Source organism: Lagenorhynchus albirostris, chromosome 16, assembly GCF_949774975.1.
Source record: "Lagenorhynchus albirostris chromosome 16, mLagAlb1.1, whole genome shotgun sequence".
NCBI lineage: Eukaryota > Metazoa > Chordata > Mammalia > Artiodactyla > Delphinidae > Lagenorhynchus > Lagenorhynchus albirostris.
Genome location: NC_083110.1, coordinates 69,244,171 through 69,259,525, shown reverse-complemented (window position 1 = coordinate 69,259,525; position 15,355 = coordinate 69,244,171). Strand labels below are relative to the sequence as shown.

Below are 15,355 nucleotides of genomic sequence, written 5' to 3'. Positions count from 1 at the left end.
AAAGTCTTACTCCTTGTCATCAGGCAACGACTCTGGCATGCGTAAATTGTCATGACTGAGCCTTCAGATTCATCTGCAGTCTGCCAACCTTATGATTAAATCTTGGGCATAATTTTCAAGATACTCTGCTCTCTGGCTATAGAGGATGAGGGTCTTTAAATGCTGTTATGAGGGCCTCTGATGTTCACATTATGCCTTGAATTGATGGAAGCCTCCTTCTTTTTTTTTTGCGGTACGCGGGCCTCTCACTGTTGTGGCCTCTCCCGTTGAGGAGCACAGGCTCCGGACGCGCAGGCTCAGCTGCCATGGCTCATGGGCCCAGCCGCTCTGAGGCACGTGGGATCTTCCCGGACCGGGGAACGAACCCGTGTCCCCTGCATCGGCAGGCGGACTCTCAACCACTGTACCACCAGGGAAGCCCGATTCTCATTCTTTATGTGGAATATTGGAAAGTACAGGAAACTGTCCACTGCAGCCTTGATGAAACCCTAAAAGCCATGAGAGTTGGCAAGATGTATCGTAAGTATCTGCCACAACATTTTATCAAAACTACTTTCACCTATTTTTATCTGATTTCCCCTTTATTTCCCACTGAGGAACATTAGTTTCTATCAGTAGGGTTGTTAGAAGGCTGAAGGAAAAAACAATTAAATACTACTGACCTTCATTACACATACATTGAAAATGACAGACATTATATTTTACATAATGCAAATATGGGTCACCTTCACATTGTAAATTGAGAAATTTTACAAAAATAATATGTGTGTTTTCTTTAAAGTCTGCATGTTGCTCCTTAAAAGTAAACAGTTTTCCTAGACAGTACCACTTCACTCATTTCATATTTATTTTTATATTATACTTTTCCATTAAATTAATTTTTAACTTACCATTTTTGAGTTCCAACTGTGTTTAGGCCAGGGCCAGAATGAGAACTTTACCTTGGCAAGATTAATAATTTGGTGTCCCTTTAAATGAATATTTTGACCCCACACTGAAGCCCTGCCCACTGTGTCTGCTATTCCCTTCCCCCAGCACACACCACAAGAAATTATCTCCAATTTTTTCCATGAACAACTGGTGCAGTTCATGTGTGGACCCACCAATTCCTCGGCCCCAGGGCCTTCACACTATTGACGATGAGCACTTGAGCACCGATTTATCAGCCACCTCAGCTGGACTCTGCTTTTAAGCTTCCCGCTGGCTTCATTCCAGGTTAGCCAGCGTTCCTGTCTCATTTCTCCCTGAAAGCTCTTGTTTCTCTTTAGAGTTTCAGTCATTTGGTTACCCTGTAATCTCAGTTCTCCAACACTTTCAAGAAAACGCATGAATTTGCAGTTCGCCCAGCTTTTCTTTCTTTCATTGTAAAGGTGGGAACAATGCTTTTTCCAGCTCTCTACATCTTGAGCAAAAACTGGAAATGCTATCATTCATTTTTACTTGTTTGCTTTACTGATGTGGTATCGCTTTCTGTTTACTACATTCTATACCCAGAAAATTTTAACTCTTCCTTCAAGTTCCATCTCAAATATGCTTTGCTCACACTTTCCTTATTCTTCCATGATAAATCAATCATTCCCTTTCAGTACTCCTTCACTACTTTCTTCATTCTATTCCATTAAATAAATTTATTGAACACTTACATTGTAGTACTGATGCAATGGTCCCTAAAGAGGTTCACTTAATAAAGGATACAGGCAAGTACATAGATAATGCAAGGAAAAAATTAGTAAATAGGAAGAGAACCAATTTCAATTTGGAGAGGTTATGAAAAATACACAAATGAGATGTGATGTCTGACTACATACTTAAAGCCAAACAGAAATTATCCTGGGAAGAGGAAAGAGTTCATTGATAAGCATCTCAAATCACTAATGTATCAATAATAAATTAATATAGTATATTTTAGCTAGTGTCTCCACTGCTAGCCTGAAAGAAGCTTTAAGTAAAAACCATGTGTTAGTCATCTTCATTAAGAGTAGCAACCACTCATTTAATAATTGTTTACTGACTTGAGTTACTAGCTTTGCTTCTTAAAGAGAGCATTTTTTCCAGTATAAGCACACTGCAAGAAATTATTGCTTTAAGTATGAGGACCCTATTGTCATCACTGCCCTACACTCAAATAAATAAATTAAATTAATAAATAAATATTTATACAAATATAAATATATATTTAATATAAATATGTAAATAATATACATATATTTCTATTTTATATTTGTATACAAATAATATATGATATATATTATTATATAATATAAATCTTATATAAATAAGTAAAACAAAAAAGTAATAAATGTAATTCTATCTACAAAAACTGTCCACAAAATACCCTCTACAAATTAGTATTCCAAGTTTTCCTCTGCTTATAAAAAATTTCCCGTTTATAATAACTAGGGAAAAATGTAATTTCACCATTCAGAACTATATAATTTATTTTTCTAATATTTCATACATATGCCAAATCCTGTAACTCTGTATATATAAGCTTAGAAGCCCATGAGTTCAGTGAATTAAAATACTGTCTCTCTTACCTGGAAACAAAAATGTTTCTAACGTACTGCATCACATAACAGATAATTATTATGGATGGTTATACCATTTGTGCAGAAGTAAAGTACAAATTTAAATTGCCAGTGTTTATAATGATGATGGAATCTCACAACAAAAATAAAGTATTTGTTGCTTAAGACCAAGAGCTACTACACAATTCATTGGGGTAAGAGAGATGCAAGGAACAGTACAAAATGAAAATGAAGGGCTCTCGTTAAAAATTTATTAAGAATTTTAATATGGCGACAGAAGAACATTCAATCAGGCATGATGCCCTTCTAAGCATGAGGCCCTGTGTAAATGCATATGTCACACACCCAAGAAGTTGGTATTACTTATGACAACCAGTATGTAGCACTGCAAAACACTGGCGGCATCTCTCTGACTTAAAGCATAGGACTCTGATTTAATCTCATTGGTACTGAGAACAAAATAGCCTTCCTTAATAGGAATTTCCCTAAGATCTTATGCTTTGACCTCATTTTTAAGTTTAGAGACTATGGAGAAGGAATAAAAACTGGTTCTGCTCACCTTCTCTTGAAAACCTATGATACCTCAGTGACTAGTCAAAGATGTAACCATCTAACTTGAAATGTTTAGGATAATTCTATTGTAAATAATGTATTGTTCTAAATAAAAACAAACAAAAGATCATTTTCCATGGCTAACATACCTCTTTGGATATAAATTTTTACATATAGTTTTGGAGAATCTCTTATTAATTTTTTAAGTAATTATATAATTATTATAATCAGAATTTATGGTTTATGTCATACAGCATATTATACCTAATATAAATGTAAGTGCATATATACAACTCAAAACTATAAAAATTATTTTAATATATGAAGAATATGAATAAGAAAAAAAATTTAAGTAACATGAAACAACTACTTTCTAAAGTTACTCCTTTTGGAGGTAGGTGAGAATAACAACTAAACTATAAAAAGACAAAAACCACTCATAAAACTACTGAAAGCAGAGTAACAACAAGAGTGGGTTCATGTCTAATGAAATAACAGAGAAAAAGAAGATAAGTATAAAAAACCACTTGCAAGGCCTAAAAGACTATAATGATCAGAATTCATAATAAAAGATTCAAAAGAAGGAAATGCATAGAAACACTGGATTTCAGTTATTTAACAAGATATAGAGAAAACTTATAAAGATAGCAATGGAGGTTTGATATATATTTTTCCAGAAAAAATAAGAATGTTTCTTTTTATCGGAGAGATATATATTTTTCCAGAAAAAATAAGAATGTTTCTTTCTATCGGAGAGATACAAAAGACAAATATTCTTTGGGCTCTGTTTTGAAGGCTCCACAAAATTGTCATTTTAAAGGCTTAATTTTTTATGAAAATTGATAAAATGCAAGTAAACATAGCTTACAACAATACTGGTTGCTTAACTAACACAACACTAAACTTAAAATGGAAAACCTATAACAATTAGTTCTACAGCATAAATTCAATCCATGAAAGTTCTAGAAAGTAATGTTTACTTACAATTGGCATTGATCACCTTTTATTCCTTTAGTTGTGCAGAAACATTTTCCTGTGTGCATGTGACAAATATTTGCATGTCCACTGCATGTACAAGCTGTAAGTCAAAACCAAAATGATATTGAATATTCCCCATCACACATGTGCATCACATTTCAGGGAAGGTTGTATTATCTTATTTGTAAACCATCGATTATCCTCTTGCCATCCAAAAACTAGGGTTAGCATACAAGTTATTTTTAATGAAGGGGAAGTAAATTCACTTATTTAAAAATTTTGTGAAACTCTTCAAAGTCTTTGGGGTATCCTGAAGTCTAGTGTGGATCCAAGTATTTATCTCATCCTTCTTTGGACTTTTTTCCATTTCTAATTTGGTACATCTACTTAATGAAATGAGTTTCAAAGAGCATAAGATCTTTGGAGTCAAACAGCTCAGCTTCAAAATGTACATCTAGCTTCAAAATGTACATCTATAATCACTAGCTATGTGACCTTGGGCAATTTATGTAACCTCACTAGTCTTAGTTTCTTCGTCTTCAAAAGGAAGAAGGAGCTCTCAGGACTTAGTGAGAATTAAATGAGATAATGTATTTTAAATTCCTAGCACATATCAAACACTTAATAAATGCAACTATTACTTCCACTACTTTTACCACTGCCAACAATAAAAAAATATAATTTTACATATTGTATAAAAAAGCATATCTGTTTATTTGCCCAAATATCATCCTTTTCTGAGATCATTCTCAGTTTTAGTATTCCAGAATACTACCTGAAACATTCCATAGCATAACAGTTACATATAGTCAATTTGGTTCATACTGAACTCATTTCATTTTCTTACTTTGCATTCCTTTGTTAAAGATCAGCGTTCCAATTATTCAGGACACCAATCTCACACTTTATTGTGCCCAACATCCAATCAGCTGGCAGGTTTAGTTTCTACATGCAGGATCTTTCTTGTATCTGACCTCCTCCTTTCCACTATGATAACACATCATTCAAGTCCTGTCACTCATGCTCTCTTACTGACACCAATACATTACATAACTGATCTTTCTGCCTTCCGTATGGCTACAACTTATTCTCCAATCCTGAGACATATTCTCAAGAGATAAGGCTGATCATGTCATCAGCCCTTTCAAAAACCTTTAATGAGAACTACTGTGTTCCTGCACACCACCAGCTAGTTAAACCATTCTACTGATAAAAATGAAATAATGATTTCATTCCTGATTTTCATACACATTTAAAAATAAGATAATGAGTCACTGATTTTGATCAAAATATTTTAGAACACTAAGCTTCTTATTAATTGTTTATGATTATTTGCTTTGAAAAAACACATAATTAGTATAAAGTAAATATATACAACCCTACACACACATAAAAAATAAATTTTGGTATTAGGTAGATTATTTAAGAAGCCAGGTTTTCGTTGCTAAAAGAGACTTCTACATAAAAGTGTGGGTTTTCTTTCATAAAGACTTTAAATAGATCAGTATAATCTTCCTTTAAGTTTGTAGAATTAACTATGGAAACACAACATGTGAGAATTTTAGAAATGAATGACAAGATGCAGAAGTGCAAGGAATAAAGGAAATTATCATGAGCAAAAAAGGGACTCAGATATACTGATAACATGTAACTTCATAAATAGTGAATGCATATACCATGGTATCTTTTAATATTAACTTGCCGTTTCACATTAACACTATCTTGTATTCAGAACTTCACTAAAAAACAAATGATGCACATTAATATTTTAAAACTTGGGTAAACTTTTTATTTACCCTTTATGGCAGAACTAGATAACAGTCACACTTGCAGCATTTCTTTAAAGAATTATCAATGTATAGTAGCTTTAATAATTTCTGAGACAGAAAAAAATATTGTGTTAAAAAATACTTTTTAGTGAAAACTCATTTTGAGAGAATTCCCTTCTGGTGCTACACTTCAGGCTAAAATGGCACAAATGTATTTTAAATTCAATTGTTTAAAATTTATACTTCATGACGGTACTGAAATCATTCTGTTGTTGTCAGCGTTTGAGGTTACCTTTTTATGCTGAATAAGCACCTATAAAATCATCATACTGTGGCCTTTTGTTTGGTAAATTTTATATGATGATGATTTTATAGCCTAGCTATACATTACAGGAACATTATGAGGTCACATGGTATTTCTGTTTCCCTATAATACAAATTTGTAATATCAACTTGTAACTAAAACTAAACAATAAGGATAGAAAAAAAGATGCTATAAGAGCTATTCAAATAAATTGTATATAAAGAATATACTTTAGAAAAGGAAATCAAAAAATAGTCATTGGCAGTACTTGTTTCGAAGTCAGTTTATGTGCCTCGGTCCTTTAATTGCTATGTCATTGCTATCTGTCACACACAAATACAACAGCTTCTGGGAGTTACGAGATCACGTCCACTTAATTTCCTTTATATACTTCTAGCTTAATTATACTTGATATTTAGTAGATATATTACATTAGGTTTCAAATATAGTAAGAATTCTGGCAAAGAGAAATGTTCAAATAGCCACATGACTTAAAATTAATTCTTCAAACTTATATTTTTATTTACAGCTCTAAGCCCAAATAGCCATCATGTGTGGTTTATGAAAAGGGAAAACAGAACATAGCTGTTTCCCTTTGATATAAATAAACATGAAATGTTGATACCAATAATATCTTAGCAATCTGGTTTTTCTCACTAAAAACTCAAAAATTACAACTATTGCCATGTATTAATCTGTTGCTGAGAGTATGATTTTGTTTTCTCCTGGAAAGATGACAAGTCTCATAATTTAAAATATGTCATTTGACTTACAGAGATTATTTTGTTTACTTAGGATATTGGGCACCCATATTTGCCTAAATAAAGAGTAAATGAGAAATTAAGAAATGATTCTTTCTCCAATAAATAAAGCACAGTGAAACTCAGTTATTCAGTCCTTGTTCCAGTATTTGTTGAACGCTGTTGGGTGAAAGGCACTGCTCTAGAACTAGTCTGAGAATATGATGGTGAACAAGAATCTAGAACTTAAGGACTGGAACTGCCAAGTAAATAGTACTGTTTTAAGGATTTAAGTTACAGGTTGGAAAGTCATAAAGTGCCAAGAGGGCTATTAAGATTCATATTTTATATTTCAAAGCCATCTAACATATTGAAAAATGAGGAGAAACTCTAACCATCTGTTTTAAGGGTCAGTAAACTATATCCGTGAGGGCAAGTCCTCACATCCTATTTTTTATGGCCTATAAGCTGAGAACGGTTTCTACATTTTCAAAGGATTGTGGAGAAGAAGAAGGAGGTGAAACTGGAGGAAAAGGAGGAGGAACAAGAGGAGGCAGCAGCAAAGCAGCAACCATACCTGTACCTGGATCACAAAAAACAAAATATTCACTACCTGATGCTTTAGAGAAAAAAAAATTGCCAACCCCTGACCTATAACCACAAAGCCTGGAAACACATAACTTGTCAGTTCTTCATTCTGACTGAATGTTCAAAACACAAATCTCATTTAAAACAAACAAGGTTTTGGTTTTTCTTTTTTGATAGAAGAGGGTTAAGCATAAGCACTGAAAATATTTGACCAAAATAAATTTCAACCCAACTCTTCTGGAATTGTATTTTTAATACCTTGTGTTTAGCTTTGATAAAGAATAACTTTAGTCATATTTCATTTTCTAACTCTAGCAAGATAAATTTCTTGAACACGCCTAATGACTACCATTAAAGTTTTTAAACGCTTTAAATTTTACTTATTTCTTTAATCTGAAGTTTTCATACATCTAAAAAAGTAGAGCAAAATATTAATACCCTGGGCTACAGATGAGGCAAGAATGACACATATTATTAGAATCTATTCACAAGCCAAACCTCAATACCAATGAAATACCAGGCATTTTTTCCCACATTCAGTTCTACCACCAAAAATTACTACTTGCCTTAAGTTCAAATTCTTAAATTCCAATTTATTGAATTTTTTTTTTTTTACATCTTTATTGGGGTATAATTGCTTTACAATGGTGTGTTAGTTTCTGCTTTATAACAAAGTGAATCAGTCATACATAAACATATGTTCCCATATGTCTTCCCTGTTGCGTCTCCCTCCCTCCCACCCTCCCCATCCCACCCCTCCAGGCTGTCACAAAGCACCGAGCCAATATCCCTGTGCCATGCAGCTGCTTCCCACTAGCTATCTACCTTACTGCGTTTGTTAGTGTGTATATGCCCGTGACTCTCTCTCGCCCTGTCACAGCTCACCCTTCCCCCTCCCCATAACCTCAAGTCCGTTCTCTAAGAGGTCTGCGTCTTTATTCCTGCTTTACCCCTAGGTTTTTCATGACATTTTTTTTTCTTAAATTCCATATATATGTATTGAATTTTTATTGCATCTCTTTTTAAATCTGCAATGTTTTCAATGAGATTGTTTTTAAAGGTTGTTTTGAATAGTTATTAATCAATGAATCAAATCATCTGAAAAAAAAGTCGTTGAGTATTCATTATGTTAAAAATATAAAACATGAAGTAGGTTAATGATAAGAACAATATTTTGCAATCATATATGACTGCATTATTTCCAAAGTACTCTCACACACATTACCTATTCAATCTTTACACCATATGTATTATACTCATTTGATAGAATAGCCTCAAAGAAATGAAAAAAAAAAGTCTACATTTATACATCTAGTAAGTAGTAAAGAGTTATATCCTGAGATTCTTTCAGCTTCTTGATAGACGATATATATGTGTGGATGGCACATATAGATAACATGTAACATTCTTGACCATATATGCTTTTTAATTTCAAATATATAATGTACTTTTTTAACAGTTTGAAAGCTGAAACTAACCTGAAAACATCAATGATAATAACGTATTCAGTAAATACACCGTTTAATATAAGTACTAAGATTGCAAGGTTGATTCATTATTAAGAAATTCATTAATATACCATATTATCGAATCTAAAAATAAAAAAATATGATTATCTACACAGATGTTAAAAAGTCTTTGACAAAAGTCAATACCCATTCCTGATAAAACATTCAATAAAATACTAATTCAAGGATACTTTCTTAGCATAAATATACACACACACACACACACACACACACACACAAACATACGTATATGTGTGTGTATATATATTTTTTATATATATCTATATATATCTATAGATACACATATATATATATATAATAGCATATTGCTTAATAAGAAAACACTGGAAGCTTTTCTTCCACTAAGATCAGGAATAAAGCAAGATTCCCCAATAGATCTATTACTCTTAAAATTGTATTAGAGATATTAACCAATGTAATTATACATGAAAAGTTAATTGATGTGTAAGGACTAGAAAAAAAGTGACACTATCTCTATTTGTAAATGATATGATAGTATCTGGAAACCCTAGAGAATCCGTGTTAAAACAAATTAAAACAATAAGCAATTCAGTAAGGTAATAAATTTAACAAATTAATATGCAGAAATCAATAGCCCTTTAACAATAACCAGGTAAAGGATATAAAATCTTATTTATAATTGTAATGAATAAGATAAAATACTTAGGAATAAATTTTAACAAAAAATATGCAAAACCCATGGGAGACATAAAGTAGTTGTGACAAAATGGAAAGACACACATTGTTCTTGAAAAAAAAACCCAATATCATAAAGATGTCAGTTCTATTTGAATTAGTTTATAAATCTAACACAATCTCAACAAAAATACTAACATTTTTTAATGGAACTTAATAAATTGATAATAATAATCACATAGAAAAATATGCATTCAGGAATAGTCAGGAAAACACTAAAAAAGAAATGCTAAAAAAAAAGGGGGGTGGGTCCTCCTAGAGAAATGGAAATAAAAATGAACAAATGGGACCTAATGAAACTTCAAAGCTTTTTCACAGCAAAGGAAACCATAAACAAGACCAAAAGACAACCCTCAGAATGGAAGAAAATATTTGCAAATGAAGCAACCAACAAAGGATTAATCTCCAAAATTTACAAGCAGCTCATGCAGCTCAATAACAAAAAAACAAACAACCCAATCCAAAAATGGGCAGAAGACCTAAACAGACATTTCTCCAAAGAAGATATACAGACTGCCAACAAACACATGAAAGAATGCTCAACATCATTAATCATTAGAGAAATGCGAATCAAAACTACAATGAGATATCATCTCACACCGGTCAGAATGGCCATCATCAAAAAATCTACAAACAATAAATGCTGGAGAGGGTGTGGAGAAAAGGGAACACTCTTGCACTGCTGGTGGGAATGTGAATTGGTACAGCCACTATGGAGAACAGTACGGAGGTTCCTTAAGAAACTACAAATAGAACTACCATACGACCCAGCAATCCCACTAGTGGGCATATACCCTGAGAAAACCATAATTCAAAAAGAGTCATGTACCAAAATGTTCATTGAAGCTCTATTTACAACAGCCAGGACATGGAAACAACCTAAGTGTCCATCATCGGATGAATGGATAAAGAAGATGTGGCACATATATACAATGGAATATTACTCAGCCATAAAAAGAAACGAAATTGAGTTATTTGTAGTGAGGTAGATGGACCTAGAGTCTGTCATACAGAGTGAAGTAACTCAGAAAGAGAAAGACAAATACCATATACTAACACATATATATGGAATCTAAGAAAAAAAAATGTCATGAAGAACCTAGGGGTAAGACAGGAATAAACACACAGACCTACTAGAGAATGGACTTGAGGATATGGGGAGGGGGAAGGGTAAGCTGTGACAAAGCGAGAGAGTGGCATGGACATATATACACTACCAAACGTAAAACAGATAGCTAGTGGGAAGCAGCCGCATAGCACAGGGAGATCAGCTCGGTGCTTTGTGACCACCCAGAGGGGTGGGATAGGGAGGGTGGGAGGGAGGGAGACGCAAGAGGGAAGAGATATGGGAACATATGTATATGTATAACTGATTCACTTTGTTATAAAGCAGAAACTAACACACCACTGTAAAGCAATTATACTCCAATAAAGATGTAAAAAAAAAGGGGTGGGGGACTAGTTCTAATAGACACTCAAGCATTTACAAGCCCTCTAAAATTAAAACACTGTGGTACTGGCACATGAATAGGCAAACAGAGCAGTGGAGTAGCATAGAAGATCTACAAATAGAACTGAATACATATGAAACTTTAGTATATAAAAATAAATATATTTTTATTGATATAAATAAAAATATATTTATTGTCAATAACTAAAGTTAGATTATTTGCTGTCAGAGAAGGAAATTAAAAATTTGGAAAGGAGGAAGGATAGAATGAACCCTGTAGTAAGGGATAGGAAATGAGAGGTATTAGTGTGAACTCATGGATTTTACTATAGAGTACAGGTAGATACAGAAATGGGCACTGATGTGTTTACACTTATGTATGAGAATTTATTGGTGTCTGTTATGTCTACATACACCTATTTTCCAGTTCTGTCTGCTAGGACGATTCATAAACACTGATGGCCCCGTAGCAAAGAGCCCAGTAAAGGAACCAGGGATGCTTGAGAAATGCCAGCTTCCAGTTAGGGCAGGAAAGGTTCAAGATGAGTGCCAAAACATAAGGAAATGCTCAAAGAATGATAGCTAGATAAATAGATAGATAGAAACATAGACAGATGCAAAGATACATAGATAAATACACAGATGCACAGATGAATACACAGATAAGATTCACAGACAGACAAACTAGAGAAGACAAAGCTTTTCATTGTAGAAGAAAGCTAACTAATTATTGTAGAAAGAATGATGGAATCAGAAAATCTCTGTTTGGTAAAAATCACAAAACTAGTGAGTAAAAGTTTGAGAAGTAACATGATATTCACATAGTCTCATAGTATCTCCTACAAGATATTTTTTCATTAAAGGATAAAATAGTGACTTTATAGTGAAGAAATCTGGCAGACACCACTTTAACCAAATGTTTATGAACATCTGAAAAGCGGGGAATACCTGTATTCCTAAAAAATGTCAATGTCATTACATAAAAAGAAAGACTCAAGAAATGTTCCAGATTAAAGTCTGAAGAGACACACAAATCAATGCAACTAGTAATCTTGAATTTTCTTTTGCTCTAAAGAACAATGTTGGGACAATTGGTAAGGACTATGTTTAATAACAGTATGCATCAATGTTTATTTCCTAATATCTATAATTATAATGTAGTTAAGAGAATTCCCAACTTTTAAAAAATAAACCCTAAAATCTTTAAGGAATAGAGGGATATCAAGTCTGCAATGTTTAATTGAGAGACAGGGAGAGAAAGAAGAAATCTGAGGGAACTTATTGAATATCCTTACAACTTTTCTGTGTGAAATTATGTCCCCCCAAAATTAACAGACCTTTTCAATTTTGAAAAGATTAAACATTTCTACACTTTAAAAATAGATAATAAAATGTACTTTTATGTCTTTTACTTGTAGGTCAATAATAACATTATGTTAACAACTTTATTTGAAGAGTTCTTTGTTTTTCCCATATGTTATTAAGGGTTTAGTTTCTATACTTCTGAGTAGAAGGGATATTGTTAACAATATGTAAAATAATGATTCCATTTCTCAAGAAAACATTAGTCTCTATCTTTTCAAGAAAAACCAATCATCCTATGTGAATAATTACCCAAATGCCTACAGTTACCAACAACGGGATTCACATAAGCACAATACAACTTTAAACTTGAAAGAATTAGCTGCTGGCAGATAGAAAAATAAACAAAATATACCTTAAAATCATTTAAAATACAAATTATATGGTATACTGAAATAGATATTTTGAAGTTAGTTAAAAACATTTATAGGATAACACATTTTGTTAAAATGACCCCAAAATTAATAGAGTGAAGTGAAATGTAGATGGTAAGCTTTGAGAAGTCAGACAGCAATAATCTATTTATCTTCTCTAGAAAAACTAGAAACTGAAAGGAATTATATAAATTTCATTTTTTTTCCTTATCTAAACTTCATATAACTTCTCATCAGTATTTAATGAAAAATTTATGTACAAAATATTGGATTATTGCTCAATAAGTTATGAGTACAGAATGAAACACCATTGGTAATTATTAAAACTAATCCTCATTTAGAACAAAATAAAATATAGACTTTGGAATCAATATTGCTTCACTTCTGCCTCTATTACTGAAAAATAAAAGAAAGAAAAATCAACCTGAGAAAAATAGTAAGCTACTTTTTACCTCTCGCTCTAAAGTGAAAATATTGGTTGAAACGTGAAACCCACCTAGCTAGAAAGTCTGAATTACATTTTCTCTTAGATCATATGAAAATGAGTAAAACATATGACACAAATATTACATTTTCTTAGTAATATTAATATAGCAATGGGCTAACTATATACCAAGCACAGTACTACTACCTATGTAATAGCGTCACAAAGATAATGTAAAAATGATTTTTTAAAAAAACCAACTAAGACAAAACTTTCCTCATCAAGAAGTTCACATCCTACTTAGAAAGATAAGTGAACAATGACTTACAAAAACACTGATGGCTATCACCATGGAGGTACCAACACTGCCTGAAGTTAGGAGGGACATTACAAGTTTTCAGGCTGAAATTTCCAGAGTTGAGATTTGAAAAATGAGTAATGGAGTCCAGAGGCACAGTAGTGTGCAGGGAAGCAAAAATAGGAAAAATGGGTAAAGAGTTGGGTTTATATGAAGGAGTGGTTTGATATGAGGTGGAAAGGAATACAATATTGTGAATGTCCTAGATACAGAATAAAGGATCAACTAAAAGAAAGTGAGGCTGATCTATTTAGAAACTGCTACAGTGGGCTAAGCTAAGGTAAAGGTAGACACAACTAGACAATGGCAGTTCAATATTATGGCTTCGAAATGGATTAGAGCTGACCACTGATTATATCTGAGATTCAAAGATGTAAGCACATACTTGCTTTGGAGTACAAGAGTCTGGTAGTTCATATTTCAATCCTGGTTCCATCACTTGCTGGCTTAACCTTTAACATGACTCTTTAGGCCTATGTCTTTGGTTTACTCCTCTATAAAACTGACATAATAGTATATACTTGACAAAATACTTTGGAGAATATGAAAAACTTTAGGCAAAGCTCTTAGCAATGTTCCTGGTATTTTATTTAGATAAAATATCTAAATAAAATGTTTTATTTTATTGTTCCTGGTTTTTTATTTAGATAAAATAAAATACCATTAAATGTTAGTTATATATGTTTTTAATATAATGCTTGGAGCTTGGCTGACAAGGAAAATGTTAATAACTTAACTTAAATGTGGACACAGAGAAAAAGAGAAGTAAAGATGTGGTAGAATATGAGAAACATGGTAGGATATGAAACCAGAAAAATCACTCTGGGTCAGAACATAAAAGGCCTTGAACGTCTTGTCAAGGAGGTTTTAATTTATTTCACAGACACTTTGGAGGCAATGAAAGATTTTGGAAATAGTCATAAAAATCACTGAATGTTTTGGGGAAGAAAACTATGTCTTTATCTTCTGATAAAGGAGATATAAGGGTGGATTACAAATGGAGAGATTGCATATATAGAGGGTAATCATTCATTAATTCAACAAATACTTAATAAGAACCTATTCCATTTTAGGTAATCTGTAACATCCAACAGTAGTGGAAGAGAAGAGGAATCATGGGGGCCTAAACTAATAAAGGTAATGGAATATAAAGGCGGAGATAGATGTCAGAGACAGTGCAGAGTCAGAATCAGCTTGGGACAGAATACAAGGGTTGAAGAAAAGGAAGGAATCAAAGGTACCATTAAAATTGAGCCCCAAAAGAATTGTATTACCATTAACAAAATGCGGGTGAAGTGAGAACATTTTTTAAATAATAAAGTTACTGAATTCAGTTTATAAACATTGATTTGAATAATAGTGGCCTGTATAGAAATGCTTAATAAGAAGTCAAAAAATAAGTTAAAATTGCTTAATAAAGTAGGCTGCACTATTCACTAAACAATTAAATGTTTATATACTTGCGTTAAAGCCTACAAGTATAGACTGTGATTATTATAAAATCAGTAAATAGGCCTTCAAAGAAAAAGCAAGATAAAAGGTATAAAAAATTATATATGATTAAGAGAAATGCAAATACTTGCATTCATGTCTTAATATATAAAAATGAACATTTGAAGAAAAGGCATTTCTTCTTAAATAATATGTTAAGGAGCATTTTGATATGTTTATGAAATATTTAAGAGAATATTTATGCTGGTGCT

General features: G+C 32.5%; 1 protein-coding gene across 1 annotated transcript in view; it reads right to left on the bottom strand.

Annotated features, from left to right (window-relative positions):
• ATRNL1 (attractin like 1) overlaps positions 1 to 15,355 on the bottom strand; it is a 679,297-nt gene that overhangs the window by 469,997 nt on the left and 193,945 nt on the right. The window contains exon 20 of the mRNA XM_060125653.1: positions 4,065 to 4,158. Within this exon, the coding sequence (XP_059981636.1) occupies positions 4,065 to 4,158 (94 nt within the window). The remainder of the gene's footprint in view (positions 1 to 4,064; positions 4,159 to 15,355) is intronic.